This window comes from Hydra viridissima, unplaced genomic scaffold (assembly GCF_058129835.1).
Source record: "Hydra viridissima isolate aposymbiotic clone 2 unplaced genomic scaffold, HvirCarnegie_v1 scaffold_6, whole genome shotgun sequence".
Classification (NCBI taxonomy): domain Eukaryota; kingdom Metazoa; phylum Cnidaria; class Hydrozoa; order Anthoathecata; family Hydridae; genus Hydra; species Hydra viridissima.
This window is the reverse complement of record NW_028324305.1, coordinates 1,480,766-1,497,210: the sequence shown is the minus strand read 5'-3', so window position 1 is coordinate 1,497,210 and position 16,445 is coordinate 1,480,766. Positions and strand designations below refer to the sequence as shown.

At 30.4% G+C, this 16,445-nt stretch overlaps 2 protein-coding genes across 3 annotated transcripts; one reads left to right on the top strand and one right to left on the bottom strand.

Moving 5' to 3' along the window:
• Positions 1-4,164: 4,164 nt before the first annotated feature.
• On the bottom strand, positions 4,165-10,987 carry LOC145189726 (T-complex protein 1 subunit epsilon-like). 2 transcript variants are annotated; one of them, XM_090090637.1, is made up of 9 exons: positions 10,767-10,987; positions 9,162-9,222; positions 7,480-7,843; positions 6,594-6,786; positions 6,213-6,482; positions 5,909-6,094; positions 5,696-5,833; positions 4,584-4,764; positions 4,165-4,460 (listed from the first exon to the last, which is right to left on the bottom strand). In XM_090090637.1, exons 1-9 carry the CDS (start codon positions 10,860-10,862, stop codon positions 4,336-4,338), a joined length of 1,614 nt encoding a protein of 537 aa, XP_089946763.1. In that variant the 5' UTR covers positions 10,863-10,987; the 3' UTR covers positions 4,165-4,335. The 2 variants fall into 2 exon arrangements, with proteins under 2 accessions (XP_089946763.1, XP_089946764.1); XM_090090638.1 differs by lacking the exons at positions 9,162-9,222; positions 10,767-10,987 and having other exon boundaries at positions 7,476-7,766.
• Positions 10,988-11,246: 259 nt separating this feature from the next.
• On the top strand, positions 11,247-13,574 carry LOC149886554 (uncharacterized). The gene has a single exon (XM_090091744.1). The coding sequence runs from the start codon at positions 11,694-11,696 to the stop codon at positions 13,476-13,478; it is 1,785 nt and encodes a 594-aa protein (XP_089947870.1). The 5' UTR covers positions 11,247-11,693; the 3' UTR covers positions 13,479-13,574.
• The last annotated feature ends 2,871 nt before the right edge of the window (positions 13,575-16,445 follow it).

Below are 16,445 nucleotides of genomic sequence, written 5' to 3'. Positions count from 1 at the left end.
TGCAGTTCGGATATAACTTCTACATTTCGACCATGTTGACATGCTGATCTCCTCTAAATAATTTTTTTTTTTTTTTTTTTTTTACTGTCTTTGATCTAGGTATACTTTATGTCTCGATTTTAGAAGACTTTAAATTTTATAAGTTTTACAACATGGAATTAAGTTATAGCAAAAAATTACAAAAAGTTAGATAAGATTCAACAATATTACTCATCGTAGTGAGTTTATCTAAAACTCTAGAAGCCCCAAATTTTTAAAATATTTCAAAACAGACTTTTGCTGCAGGCACTGATAAACTAACTCAAACCTTCCTATTTATAAGCTGTAATTAGATTATTTTATAACCAAATTTGACCAATTAAATTATTTAAATGTCATATTCTATAAGAAATTTCACTTTTCAAGTCTCAAAAAAAAAAAAAAAAAATTCAGCATGCGTTTTGAATTGCGGATGACCACCTTGTAGAAGAAATCCCGGCAAAGGCAGATTAGTCGGTTTTCAGACTTGGCCATATTCGGGTGATTAAAGGCTTGTGTCCAGTTACTCCTCTAAATATTTTGAATATCACACTTGTCCGAAAATGAGAATAACTACTCTGAAAAGCACCGGAAAAACCCTTTGGTGGGAACAATATACACACCTTCCTGATAAGAAAAATCCAAAAATTGAAATCTTTTATGACCGTTCGAGAAAAAAAATTCAATTTGAAGTTTTCGGCATTGTCCAAAAAGTTTGTAAAATGGTACAATATGTATCTTTGGAATAAAAATTAAAAATAAGTCAGAAATTGTATTAAAAACATTTTGTTATAATTACAAAGCCCTAATGAGTAATATTTAAATCTCAACAAGTTTTTGTAATTTTAGGAAAAAACAGTTTTTGTCAAGTGTTAAATTCTGCATGACAACTTTTTTTTAACTTCAAAGCAAAAATGCCAAAAACTTGTCAGTTCTCGAGTACATTTGTTCAAGCATAGGAAACAAACTGTTTTCCTACAGTCATCTGTTAAAAAACATGATGACTGTAGGAAAACAGTTTGTTTCCTATGCTTGAACAAATGTACTCGAGAACTGACAAGTTTTTTGATTGAACAAATCAAGAAATCAGTTTCATTCACACTTGACTTTTCTGACTCACGAGTTCCAAGTGGAATATGCAATACCTGCAGGGTTCTTTTAGGAAAAAAGTGCAAAGGTGAAAATGTGGCTTTCCCAAAACTTTATCATTTCACAGAAGTCCTGGTTAGACCAGAGACATGTGGTCAGCCTTGTGATTGCATTATTTATCGAATTGGTCATTTAAAAGCACCTCAAAAGCACCCTTTGGACGAATCAGAATCTTCAGGAGCTTCACAAAATCAAAGAAGATGTTCAGACTGTCTCACACTTGTTGGAAGAGGAGTGTCACATCAGTGAAATCAAAACACCTTCAGAGAAAATCTTAAAGAACTTGCTTCAAAGGATCCAAAAACCAGTGAACAGATTGTATCGACTGTTATCTCAGCAAAACAGTCCTTACCTCATGGAACTGTCAGGATTGCGCAAAGTGGTGGAGGCCGTCCCATGCCAATTACTCCAGGTAAAGGGAATCTTGCTTAATACTTCAACAGTAAAAGTACTACATAAAATGTTTTGCATTTTAATAAGGCCACTGCTTTTTAAGTGTCTCAAGTTGGTGTTTTTCAAATTTCTTTCCTAAAGGTCCTTCAAACCCCAAGAGACTGTTTGGTGATGTGCCACTTCTACGAGCTCAAGATCTTGTCTGCATACAAAACAACACTGGACTGTCAAACAACAACATCAAAAAACTTGCGTCTACATTAAACCAAGTCAGAAATACAAAAGTTGTCGAGCCAAGATTTAATGAAATGTTTCTTGACATTGGAAAGCAATTGGCAGACCACTTCTCACACATATACATATCCATTTCAAATGATAAGCAGCAGTCCAGAAAATAACTTGTGGTTCACTGCAAAAATCTGTCTGAGCTACTGAATGATATCTTGTTGCAACGTCATGTTCAAGGTGACTACTTGGTGAAGTTGGGCATCTATGGTGGAGGTGGTTTCCTTAAAGTCAGTCTAGGCATTCAAGAAGAAGAAACAAGACTTCCATCCATTTCACTACCAGGGAAAAAGGCTGTGTTATTTCACTCAGAGACAGTGGAGTTAAGCGCCAACTTCTCGTTGCAGTTGCTAAGGATGTTCCTGAAAATTATGATAACCTCAAAAGCATCTCGTCTTTAATTTGTCCAAGTGGAGTAGATTTTTCTTTGTCCTGTGGCTTGAAGTTAGCAAACCTTGTTTGCGGGCTTCAATCCCATACCACTCTCATCCATGTACTTGGTGTGATGCGGATCACCGTAACTTGTTACAATGTGGAAAACTCCACACTTTTGGCTCAATAAGAAAGTGCTTTGCTTCATTTCAAGATTCAGGTCTGGACCACAAGAAGGCCAAACAGTTTCAAAATGTTTTTTATGATCCACTCTTAGATGTTCATGACTCTACTTTTGTTCTTGACAAGATCCCACCCATGGAACTTCGTCTTTTACTTGGTGTGGTGAACTATTTGTTTAAAACACTGAAAGAAACCTGGGATAAAGCTGATGAATGGCCAAAAGCACTTCACATCAAGTTTCAGCCGTTTCATGGAGGCCAGTTGGCTGGCAATGAGTGTCGAAAACATTTTAAACATGTTGATCTTCTTCAAAGACTTGCTGAAGAAGACACAGCATTCCAAGTTTTTCCATGGATTGATACATTCAGAAAGTTTGATGCAGTTGTGTCCTCTTGTTTTGGAAATCAGTTGCAGAGTAACTATGTTGAAAAAATCACACAGTTCAAAAATTCCTTCCTTTCTTTGCCAAAGGCAAGTGTGACCCCTATAGTCCACGCCGTTTTCTTTCATGTCAAGGAATTCATTGATCACTGGAAGGAATCTCTTGGCAAGTACAGTGAGCAGGCCACAGAGGCATTGCATCACAACTTCAGGACACATTGGGAAAGGTACAAGAGGCCAATAGACCATCCAGAATATTTGCGAGACCTACAAAATTGTCTTGTTTATTTCAACAGCAAGAACTTGTGAAAGCATTGGCTTCTCTTGAAAATCTGTTGAAATTTTTCAAGAAAATCACCATTTTGAATTTAAAATTTTGATTAAAATTAAAGGAATGCACTGTTTCTTTTTTGAATTTAATATGTGGAAAGTGATGTGAAGAAATTTTTGATTACATAAGAAAAAATAACCTCGTATTTACTAAGAATAAAATGTTCAGAAAATTGTTTTATGATTCTCTAAGCAGACAACATACAGTTTCTGACTTATTGTTATGTTTTTTATTACAAAGATAAAAAAATAATACATTTCCAGTATTTTTCAACTTTTTTGACTATGCCAAAAACTTCGGTGAATTTTTTTTCTCGGACGGTCATAAATTGTTCCCACCAAATGGTTTTTCCGGTGCTTTTCGGAGTAATTATTCTCATTTTCGGACAAGTGTGGTCAGGTATTATTTTTTAGTTGTAAATAATAGTAAATTGATTTGCTTTAACCCCATTAAAATAATTGCCAAGTAATTTTTTTAATTATTTTCTTTTTTCTTTACCGTATTTGTTTGTTGTTTTCGCTATTTAAATACGCACTTACATAAAAAAAAAACAAAAGAAACCTTCGCTTCGTTTACATAAAATAACTCTAAATAAAACTAAAATTACGATTGCATGCTTTTTGTAATTTGAGATTTACAGAAAAATCACAGACTAGACTGAATTTAAAACAATGTTTTTTATCAAGCTGTTAAATATTTCAGGGATAGTCAATATAAACAAATTCTTTTAAGTTACTCCACAAATAGATTACAGGAGCTAACAAATCACTTGAACAAGTCAAAATTATCACTGAAGCTTATTAACAGTCCATTGAGTTTATTTAAATTAATTATTATTATTAGTTGTAAATAATTAAGTTAATATTTTACGATGAATTTTGTTATACTTGGAGAGAGAGGGAAAAAAAAATAAAAAAAAAATAAAAATAAGTTTTTAATGCACTTTTTCAATAATGTTCAAGCTAACACCCTTTGATAGTTGCTACTGTCCACTTGAACGAATACTTTTGTAACGATAATTTGAAGTCAAAAACAAATAACGGGACACAGGATTTTAAGACTTTGATTCCTTGATTTTTATTATTTACAACATGACATTAATAAACATGTTATTCAGAATGGTTTTGTCATTTTTTGCAAAGTATATGTTATTAATCCTAATTAAGGAAACTGGTCGGGGAGGTTCATGTAAATTGATTCACGAAAGAGCGTTTTTACAGTTGTTAATTATCAGCATTTGTTTTTCGAATATCGTCAATCTTAAGAATCATCCGAACAAGTTGAGTTGCAAGTGAAATCTGTTGCTTCTTTCCGTGCAAAGTTTCTATCACATGCTGCGCCTTCATGTCTAAATTTACGGTAAAAACAAAAAGTGTACTAAAACCAAAGAAAAAATCCTAAACACTTATATTCATTAATTAGTAGTAAAAAAAACTGACTGCAAAATTCCTAAAAAAAACCCTCAATTTACCATTTGTACCAGCTCGAACGCAATCTACACCCAATCGAGGATTATTCTCAGCGATTTGTCTCACTTTGATCATGGAAACAGTTTGGATTGGATTCATTCCTGAATTTTCAGCAAGAGCATTTGGAATATTCTCTAAAGCATCTGCAAATGCATGCATTGCATACTGCTCAATTGAGGCAACCTAATTAAAAAAACCAAAAACTCACCAAACTTTGATTTATTATTTGTGAGATTTATTTTAGCTTAAATGTTTTTATTTGATATTATAATATATTGAACTAAATCAAATTTTTTTTTTTAGAATAACCTTAAAAGTTAAACACTTTTACTTCCCTAAAAGTATTGTAATGGTGTTCAACACCCACGTCTGATCTTCTTTAGTTCTTTTAGTAGAAGAGAACATATATAACATTTTAAACTATTCATATGCACTTTGATATGATGTAGATTAACTGGTAAAGATTAGAGGGATTTATAATTTTCATTGTCTCTTAAAAAATTTGTCAACAAGGAATTAGTTCAGCAGATTTCAAAATATTATATTATCAAAAGACAAACTAAAATAATTTGCTAATTATTTTATGTGTACTAAAGAATCACTGATCAGCTTTTAAAATTTCAGCATAAATATCAGTAGTCTAACATGTGTTGAAACATCATTTCAGTGAAATTAAACAAGTTTAAATAATAAATCTATTATTTTAATATTATCAGTCCTTGTTGTAATTTAAGAAAAACAAACTTTTTATAGCATGTAATTAAATAAGATAGAAATGATCAATTACACCCAGTTTATATTAAAAAGTATGCAGCTTTAAAACAAAACTTCTGCGTACAAATAAATTTTTTTTATTAAACAATAGTTTATATAATAAATACATAATCATTAAAAAAAAAAAAATTTTTTTTTTTGTCTCAACATAATCAGCCCTTGTTGTAATTTAAGAAAAACAAAAGGGATCGTAAAGAAGAGTTTTTTTTATAGCATATAATGAAATAAGATGTGCAATAAACTTCACACCTAATTGTTACCATATCACTATGCAGGTAGACCAAAAGAAAAATGATTATTGAACATTACTTTAAAAAAAAAAAAAAAAAAAAAGACCTACTTTATCAGCTTCTGCACTAACAGCTAAAGCACATGAAATTTCTGAAGCTCCTCCACCATAAACGATTCTATTATCTCGAACAAGATTGCGAATGACACACAATGCATCATGAATACTTCTTTTTGCTTCTTCTACTATCTAAATCAAGTTCATTTAAAACATACAGAAAGTCAAGGGACAACTAAAATTTACACATTTAATGTAATAACTGACCATTTTATTTCCTCCTCTAATAAATATAGTAACAGCACGAGTATTTTTGCATTCTTCAATCACAAGCATGCGATCTTTAGTTGTTCCAAAAGATAACTCTCGTACGACACCAGCTACTCCAAGTTTTTCGGATGAAAGTTCACTAAAGCGAGGCACTATGCGACCACCAGTAGCAATTGCAATGAGCTGTAATTAAAAAAACTTTATTTAACATCTAGAATGTGAGCAATTTAAAAAAATCAGATCAACAATCTTAGAATTTTCTGTAACTATTTTTTTCTAAAAAACTAAAAACGTGTCTTACTTCTATTTCTGGACCACCAACCCATCTCACAGCAGGTAACTCATTTTGCAAAAGAAGATGATTAGCCTCATCATCAAATCCCCATTGACATATAGCTAAATTAGCTCCAGTGGCTTTTATCTCTTTGATCATCTTTTCAAAAGTATCTTTCTCATATTGGCGTAATTTTTGATATTCTTCAACAGAGGAGACATCTAGTTTATGTTTAGTTTTTGGTTTAGGGGGTTCAAACGCACATGTAAGGATGGCAATCTTGGCATCTCGAATTTCCTAAATTACTAAAAAAACTTGAAAAATGTTTTGATATATTATAAATGAAAATAGTACACATAATAATAGTTAAATGATCAGATGGATTTCTTGAAAATTTATATAATATACCTTTGGCATTTGAGGATGACTCATATCTTTATCAACAATAACTCCTTTAACAAGTATGGTGTCATCTATTTGTCCACCTTCTTTAGTTTGCATCTTTATAAGTTCAAAATCAACATCTTTTCTCTCAAGGTCAGCAACAGACAATACTGCATCAACAGCTACTTCAGCTAAATGCCTATGGCATCGACTAACTCTTTAAAGAAAAACAAAGCATTAAACAATATTTTCTCTCGCACACCAATACGGCTTACACACTTAAATTTATGTTAACATCACTAAAGTAAATACTATAGTGGTGTTAGATACATGTCTTTTTTTATCTGCATGAATTTGATAATTACTCAAATTAATGCAACAAAAAGTGATTTATTTTATAGCACAATAACACAACTGATAGTAATTTTACTTTACATTCAGTATTGACCTAATCATGCATTAATGTTTAACAAAATTTTCAAACAACATATATATATATATATATATATATAAAGAACTGTAAAGCTGCACACTTTTGTAGAAGTTTACTGCTGGTATTAGCTTGTAGCATGTTTAACAGATTTAATTTGCTTATTTTTTCACTATTTATTTTGAGACCAATTACAAACCTAAAGACCTTAGTAGATCACAAATTTGATTTAATGGTAGCTTTTTAGATTCAATAATTCTTAAAGATACACAAATTTTTAAAAACTGCTTTCAAAATATAGTTCCCAAATAACACTTTTTGACCTGTATTTACAACAGGTCAACTGATATTGATCATAGAGCTGTACATCATTTTCAAGAGTCAACTTATTCAAAGTCCCTATTTCAAAGCTAATCTTCTCATTAAACCATATTAGTTCTAAACTTATGCAAAAATAAGAATAAAATGAACATTACCTACATTTTTGACCCCAGCGTCGTCATTGCAGTTTGGATTAGTTGCTCTTTATTGTTGGGATCAATCTCAAATGATTCGCTTATTTTTTCAAGGTTGGATATTGCAATTTGAGAAGCTAACTCATACCCATCTGCTATTCTGATAGGATGCATTCCACGATCAAGAAGTTGTTCAGCATGCTCCAGTAAAGCACCAGCAAGAACAACAACACCTGTTGTACCATCACCTATTTCATCATCTTGGGATTTTGAAAGATCAACCAGAAGTTTTGCTATTTCATGTTCGACATGCATTCTTTCTAATATAGTTGCTCCATCATTTGTAATAGTAATATCATTGTCAGGTGAAACAAGAATTTTATCCATTCCTAAAATATTTAACAAAACAGTTTTTGGATAGATCTAAATTATTAGCTAAGTCATTTTGTTAAGGATTGTAGACAATATTTAAAATAAATTTTCCTGAGACTTAATCTTAATTGTGAAAATTATTTTTCCAGATCAGATTTATGAATGCCTGATCACTAAATCAAACTTAAAGAAAAACTTAATTATTTTTGCACTGTTTTTATAAATTACAAAAAGTGATCAAGATCATTCAAGTACATATATACCGACAAGCTATTATCAATGCTATTTTTATTTGAAACTAAAAGCCATAATAGGTGTGAAAGCAATGTTTTATGCATTTTACAGCTTTCATTTAATAAATTCATGTAAATGAGCACATGCACTTTTCTTAAAGTAAATCTAAATGTCTCTTCATTTAAATATCTACAAGTTTGAGAAATTAGTTTTTGGGGGAAGGTATCTTATTTCAATCATAGGAGTTGCCTGTTTGTGAATTAGGGTTGCTGTAACTTTTTTTTTGAAGGTTAGCTGATTAAGTTTTTTTTAGCATTAATATTGCTAAAAGATACAGCTAGGTGTTTAGAACATTAATATTGTTTGTAATGTCCATTAACTTTTGACATTTTTGTACAGCTTTATTGTCATTAAATTAAGCCTGAAAACAAGTTTAACAAGTAATGCAGATTTAGTTGGGTATCACTAATTACTTATTGCTTGACCTCTTATATTCAAATTTTATGCAGAATAAGTGAACTACTTACTGATAGAAAAAACACTCAGTAGAATACAACATAATGTAAAAAAAAAGTTTTATTTACTAAATTTATTTCACTCATATGCAAAAGTTTTTTAAATTTACTTATTAAGAATCACTTTAATACTTGTATTCAAATTATTTTTTATCATGTGATCAATTCAAGTTTTTAAACTTTAAAATAGATGAAATCTGAAGTCTCATTGAATTTTACTCAATACATTATACAGCCTGATACTTTTAATAGGGACTTGTATTTCATTAAATTGATTATATCAACAAAAAAAAAAAAAAAAAAAAACAACCCTTGTTTAATGCTCTAAAAACTAAGTGAATTCAAGCAATAAAAATGGAATAAAAATAACAAAAAATAAAAAAACTTTTCAGTAAATAAAAATTAAAACTATAACTTTGGATTCATTGGGATACAAAACAACTAAATGACTTAAAGAAATTTACTTGGTATTATTCTTTAAAACCATATTAATTTCGAGTGTTCAAAGTAAGCTTACTTTAATCATGTTGAACAACAAAAAACTCTAAAGAATCTACTTTTTCACATAATGCAACTATTGACATACCTTTTGGTCCAAGAGATGTTCTTAATGTATTGGCAACTGTTTTTGCAGCCATAATGTGTGTCTAAAAAGTAAAATATGGTACAATAAGAACATTCAATTTAGGTCCTAAAAGTTAATACATCATTTTTATTTGAAATCAACAAGATTTCCAGGATTTAAAAAAAAACACAGAGTTAAATTTAATAGGGTAGTATATCCCTTACTTATAGATTAGATAATTGGAATGTTAAATTTAAAGGCTATGCATACATAATTATAACAAAACATAAGTTAAGATTTCTTTTCAATAAAAAACATAAACGTTAGATACCTAACAACTATCTGCATAAAATAAATCTCAATAGATGTGAATATATGATATCTAACAACTATCCATATAGAACATATCTAACAACTATCATACAGAACACCTCACAAAAAAAAAGAAGTGATTTTATGTGATACATTAGGGTCTTGAGGTAGAATGATGGTGTGTGATCCAAGTGCCACAGTAATTTTTGATATTTTAGAGTTTGTGCTTAATGCTTTGATAACATTTATAAGATCAAATTAAGTAGTCTATTAACATAATAAAGTTGAATGATATTGACTGATTTAAAAAAGTTTATTATTTAAGTTGAATTATAAGCTCTACAAAAGTTTTATAAATTAACTTTCTAAATAAACTAACTTTCCTTTATTGTTAAAGTTGGTAAAAAAAAACACCAAACTTTAGCACTATCATTTAAGCATTAAATTTTAGAACATATTATTTAGCTTCATGTCTTTATTCTGCTTAAGAATAAATTTTCTGAAGTCTACTTTTTAATATTCTGCATCACAAACCTCCAAGGAAAGGAATATATTTTTTAAACCACAACTAAAAATTTTACTTTTTTATTTAAATACTATGAAATCCCAGAATGGGTCTGCTTTGTAGTTGTATATTCAACATTTAAGAAATACACCCAACCTAATAAAAGTTTGGTTTTGAGCTCAATTTTGAACAGATAAAAAATTATTTTCTACCTGTCAAACACTTAAAGACAATCTTTTAATATGTTTAATAAAGTTTACTTTAAATATATTATGTGCATAATAATAATGGACAAAGATGCACATGCAATACTAATGTCTCAATTATTTAATTCTTCAATTTTTCTACTAACAGATTACGCTATTCAACAAGAGTTAAGAACTATCATGCTAATTCATGTTGCAATTGTCACATTACTCTAGAGTTCAATACAACACAAAGAATTCACTAACTCTGTTAAAAACAAAAATGATTGTCATCTTATAATTACCAGGGAAGACAATGATCACAAGACTATTTTTATCAATGATTGACAAGCTTTTGTTTTTGTTCAAATTTTCATGGTTTCAAGCTGTAAACTTTTAAAATAATATTTAAAATTCCATAACAGAACGGAAAACCCCTTAGCTGTAACAGATTGTTTAGACAGCTAGTTTTAGACAGAAACTCAGCTTAATTCAGTAATAACTGGTGACTATGAGCTGTAAATGTCAAAATTAACATACATTTTCTGTAATTTGTGTTATACAAGTTACTATAGTATCAAATAGGAGGCCTAAGAGATAAAAATGTAGTTGAAGAGAACTTACTTTTAAAGCCTCCAATCCTGTTAACCGTTCTTGCTTTTCTTGATCTTTTAAAACAATAAATGGTCTTCCATATTCGTCAAAAGCTAGCTGCGCCATAGCAAAGTAAATAGATAGGATCGTTAGGATATGACTTGATATGACTTTAGGATTCCAGCATTTAATGGAGTCCGCGCTAGCCGCTTCGGTCAAGACCAAGTTCCAGAATGTTCTTTCAAATGCGCTTATTGAGCAGGGAGTATAAAGTTATATTTAAAAACTATTTTTCTTAAAAAATAACAAACTCATTCCCGTATAAATTATTAATTATAAAAATATTTTTTAAAAAATTAAAAATGAAATTTTTTTTTTTTAAATAAAACTGATAATTACAAATTTTATTTGAAAATTTTAACAGAATATTTGCAATCTATAACCCCCAAATGATAAATTAGATTGAGTGACATGACTACCGTCTTTTCTGGCGCATAAGGCGACAGAAATTAGAAACTTGTGTTGAAGTCAAAGAAAAAAAAGTTAAGAAAAACTTTAAAATAATTATTGTTACATATATTTAAAATTTTTAAAATTTAAGGTGGCTCACCCCCATTAAAAATCAAAAAAAAAATTTTTTTTTTTTTTGAATTATGTTATATTAAGCATCGAAGTACAAAATTCATAATATATTTTTACTATTATATGCTTAAAAAGTAACAAAAAATACCGTTATTGTGGTTAATACAGTTTCCTACTCCTTAGCAACGCCATAGCAACGGTGTAAACAACAAATTTATTCATTACTTCCTGAAGGTTTTAACTTAAAGTTTTGAACTATTTTTCAATGTTAGATCTATTATGCTTTTCTACTGTTCTGTAAAATGTAATATTTCTTAAAAATGTGCTCTGTATCATTAATTCAATGTAATTTAACTGAAAACTATCTATCTGGATATGGCGAACAAAAGGAATAAAATTAGAAATTTAAAGAGAAAATATCATGGAAATAGGTATACAAGGAGAGCAGAGGAAGTAAATGGTTGTAGCAGGAAATCAGAAACAACAAGTGCATCAAAGCTTAAGAAAAAACATAACTTTAGTGCTGCAACAAATTGTGATTCCGAAGTTGACAATTTTTTCTTTATTTGTAACTTTAGAATTATTAAAAATATATTTGAACAGTATTCCACATGCAGTGAGTGTAATAGCAAGCTAACTTTTTTTCATAATGAATCTATACGTATGGGATTTTCTATTGGAATTATAATACAATGTTCAAACTGTGACTTTGAAAGTACATTTTATTCATCACCATCTGTAAATCAAAGTGTTTCTAGTTCAAAACCATATGAAATAAATTTACGTGCTGTTATGGCATTTCGTGAAATTGGACGTGGTAGAGAAGCTATGTCTACTTTTAGTGCTATAATGAATATGCCTCCACCTCTTACGAATCACAGTTATAATATTACAAACAATAAACTACATAAAGTTTATAAAGAAAGCAGTTCTCAGAGTATGAAAGCTGCTGTATCAGAACTAAGGGAAATTATAAATGCAAATGCTTCTGATGATGAAATTATTGACTGTGGCATATCAATAGATGGAACATGGCAACGTCGTGGGTACTCCTCCCTAAATGGTGTTGTTGCTGGTCTTTCGCATGAAAATAAAAAGGTGATTGATGTTTGTTCTTTATCTAAGTTTTGTATGCAGTGTGAAGTACATAGAAGAATTAATAATCCTATTGATTTTGAATATTGGAAAGCTACACACACTTGTCAAGTAAATCATTTTGGCTCAGCAGGGTCAATGGAAGCTGCTGGAGCTCAAGAAATATTCCATTCGTCCATACAAAAGTATAATTTAAGATATACTAAGTACCTTGGAGATGGTGACTCAAGTTCATTTTCTAATGTTGTTAAAAGTAAACCATACGGTGATTATGTTATTGAAAAGCTAGAATGTATTGGCCATTATCAGAAAAGAGTAGGCTCTCGTTTGCGTCAAAAAATTAAAGATTTTAAAGGCAGGTTGTTAAGCGATGGCTTAAAAATATCCGGAAAAGGAAGGTTGACCAATAAAACTATTAACACAATGCAGAACTTTGTTGGAATGGCTATAAGACAAAATAAAAATAACCTACTGAGTATGAGAAATTCTGTAATAGCTGTACTTTACCATTGTACAAACTTTCCATATGAAGTCACTCGTCATCAATTTTGTTTAAAAGGGAAAAGCAGTTGGTGCAAATGGCAATCAGATAAAGTTACGGGTAAAACAAGCTATAGACAAAAAATAAATTTACCTGTAGCAATTATGGAGGAAATTAAACCTATTTTTCAAGAATTATCAAACCCTGAAATGCTAAGAAAGTGTTTACATGGGATGACACAAAACTGCAATGAGTCATTTAATGGTTTGATATGGCAGCGATGCCCTAAAACTACTTTTACTGCAAGGAAAATTCTTGAAATATCTGTTTATTCTTCTATTTTAAATTACAATGATGGATTTTCTTCTTTAAGTTGCATTTTTAAAATGCTTGGGTTTTCCGGAGGTGTTTATTTTGAAAAAGGAGCTTTCAAAAAAGATAAAAACCGACTATCAAATATGTCAAGAAAATCGACTGATGTTAGTAAAACACGAAGAAAACATATAAGATCAATAAACAAAGGTTATTTAGACATTGACAAGGAGAATGATGATATGAAATCTTATGCTAGTGGCAGTTTTTAGTAACTTTTTATAAAAAAAACTTTTTGTTTTTATGTTGTTTTTTTTTTAATGTGTTTTTTAAGACTTTCTTATTTTAATATATTTTTCTTACGAAAACGTTAATATCTTCAGTTTGGTCAAAGCTTTTATCTTCAAATTTTCACAGTATGTTGATTAACTTATTTATGAGGGCTGGGACTAGAATTATAACATTTTAAGCATAAATAAATTAGTTTGAATGTAGTTTGTTAGACTGACACAGGCACTAAATCAATTTCTGCACCTTTATTGCTGCCATTTTAGTTTTTTTTAACATTTGAAAAAAATTTTAGTTCCAGCCCTGGAGCAACTATTTAGCTACCATTTGGCAAAATATGGTGTATTCAGTGCAAATTTTACTCAAGATATCATTGTTTTAGCTAAGGTAAGATTTTAGACAAATTATGCTGACTCAGCATCAAAAAATGGAAATTTCATTTTTCTTTTAAGAAGTTAAAGTTTTAATAGAATTTCCTTATATAAAAAATAAAAAACAAGTTTTTAACCTTTATAAATAAAAAGTTAGATTTAGAGGGGGTGAGCCACCTTAAATCAATCGTCAAAAAGTATGCTGTAGCAAGGACTTCAGTGAAATCATTATTTTCGTATACTTCATTTCCTGGACAGGAAATAATTTGGGATTTGGGAGATGATGCAGCTGCATCATCTCCCAAATTGTCTGCATGGTCCTTCAAATCAAATTCGTTATTTATAAACAAAACATCATCTTCTGTTTATCTGAGGTTCAGGACCTCAACCAATAAAGACAATTGAATTTTAAATTAATAAAGTCACTGTTTACGAAATGCTTGGTAACTTGTAATGCTAATTGCATAGATGTAATAAGAATCTGCTATAAAGTGCTTGATAATGCAAATATCTTCAAAATGGATTTATAATAAGAATTGCTTATTTTTTATAACAAAGCTTAATTTTTGCTCTATCCAAGTCCTGATAGGGTTAATTGAATTCAAATCCGGTGATAAAGCAACTCAGAGAACTCTTTTCTGTTAAAACTCTTTCCGGTAGCAATTCTAATTGCCACCATTTCACTTGTCACATACATACAGTTATTAAGGGACACTTAATAACTGTGTGTATCTGGCAAGTGAAGCTGTATGTATCAGAGTTGAAGGAGCATAGTTTGATTAGACCTCCGGTAAATTAGGAGCATTTAGAATCGGATCTTAAATACTCAACAAAATAGGAACTGGTAAATTATCTCCTTCGTGCCAGCTCGCTTTATTATGATTTGAACATTAAAGAGCTAAGAGTCTTGGCATATGAATATGCTAAAAAGATTAGTGTCATATATGCTCAAACAAGATCCAAATGCCCAAACAAAAAATCGAAATGCTCAAACAAGCATTGAGCTTTATTAAGTATTCAATTCAAATACTTTTTTTTTTAAAGTGATTATGTAGCTGCCGAATTAAGTGGCAAAAGTCTATTTGGCAATAAAGACGATAATCCGGATTACCAGCACCATATATTTGTTTTAACATATCACGATATGTTAAGTTTAACTGATGCTCATGAAAAAGTCACCACCTCTGAGTCTTCTACGATACCCAGTACATCGGGCAGCATGCTGAGGTTGGCCACGTTGACATCATCTCTACATGATGCATTGAAATCAGTTGGGTCGCAAAAGAGGAGAACACCAGCTAAAAAATCCAAACTCGGTTGAAAGCCGATGAAGTCCACTGTTTTGACATCGCCTGAAAATGTATTTGTAAAGCGCAAAAAACATTAGGCCGAGCTCAAAAAATTGGAAAACTAGAAGAAAAGATCCGATTCGATTAAAAAAACGCCAGCCGGAAAGAAAAAAATACCGGTAAATGAAAGAACGTCATCGGCACGACCGGTAGCAAAAAGGGAGAAGCTGGATGAAGAAGAAGAAGATGCTGTTCAAGAATTTTTGTATTTTTTGTCTGAAACCAATCCCTCTTGTGTTTAACCGCAACAATTCACGAAATTGTGACACATACGGTTGTGAAGTTCATGCCAGATGAGCTACAACATTCACCACCTTCTTCACATTCAAATTGGGACTCCAACTGAAGTAGAAATTTTTTTTTTAAATTAAAAAAAATCATCATTTTTATCATTTTACATCATTTCCAATTGCTAAATTAAATGATTTTTTCATCTACGAAGTGATGTAAAAATTATATATAACTGATTGCTATATTATTTAATATAGCAATCAGTTACTAAACCTTACCATACCTTACACCATACCTTACAATTAAAATACCATACCTTACATCATACTTGCAATTTTTGAAAATAAAAAAAATCAATAGTATGGGCCATGAGCTGTAAAATTTCATTCAATTTGAATTTTAACAATTGGTTTGGACATAAATATGCTCAATGGATGCCAGCAACTCTCTGTTTTTGGAATTTTGAAAAATATTGATTTTTCAAAAAGAGCGACATGAAAAAAACAAAGTATTTGCCACCATACCTTATATTTCCTTAGTTTTTTTCAAACAATAAATAATTGATGATTGTCATATCATACCTCCCCTCCACCTTACATTCCCCATACCTCCCCTCCACCTTATCATTCTCATGTTTTTAATTCTTAAAAATTAAGATTCCAATCAATGATATATATTAACTTGCTACGCTCAGTCCATAAAAGTAAGCATTAGCCAATGATATATATTAACTACAGGGTGCGGCAGCGATTCGCGAACTTTTTAGAACATTTTTCAAAATGAACTTTTAAAGCACTAAAAAATTATTTTCATGGTATATTAATAGGAGAAAAGTTGAAGATAAATACTTTTCCCACCTTAACATTCAATTAAGTCTCCTATTTTTTTAATCATTGCCTCAATCCTAGGACAGGAGGACTGGCAAGTGCTTATTATATAATCCCTTGACATTGAGTTCCAAGCACGGGTAATTGATGACTTTAGTGACTTGAGACTTGAG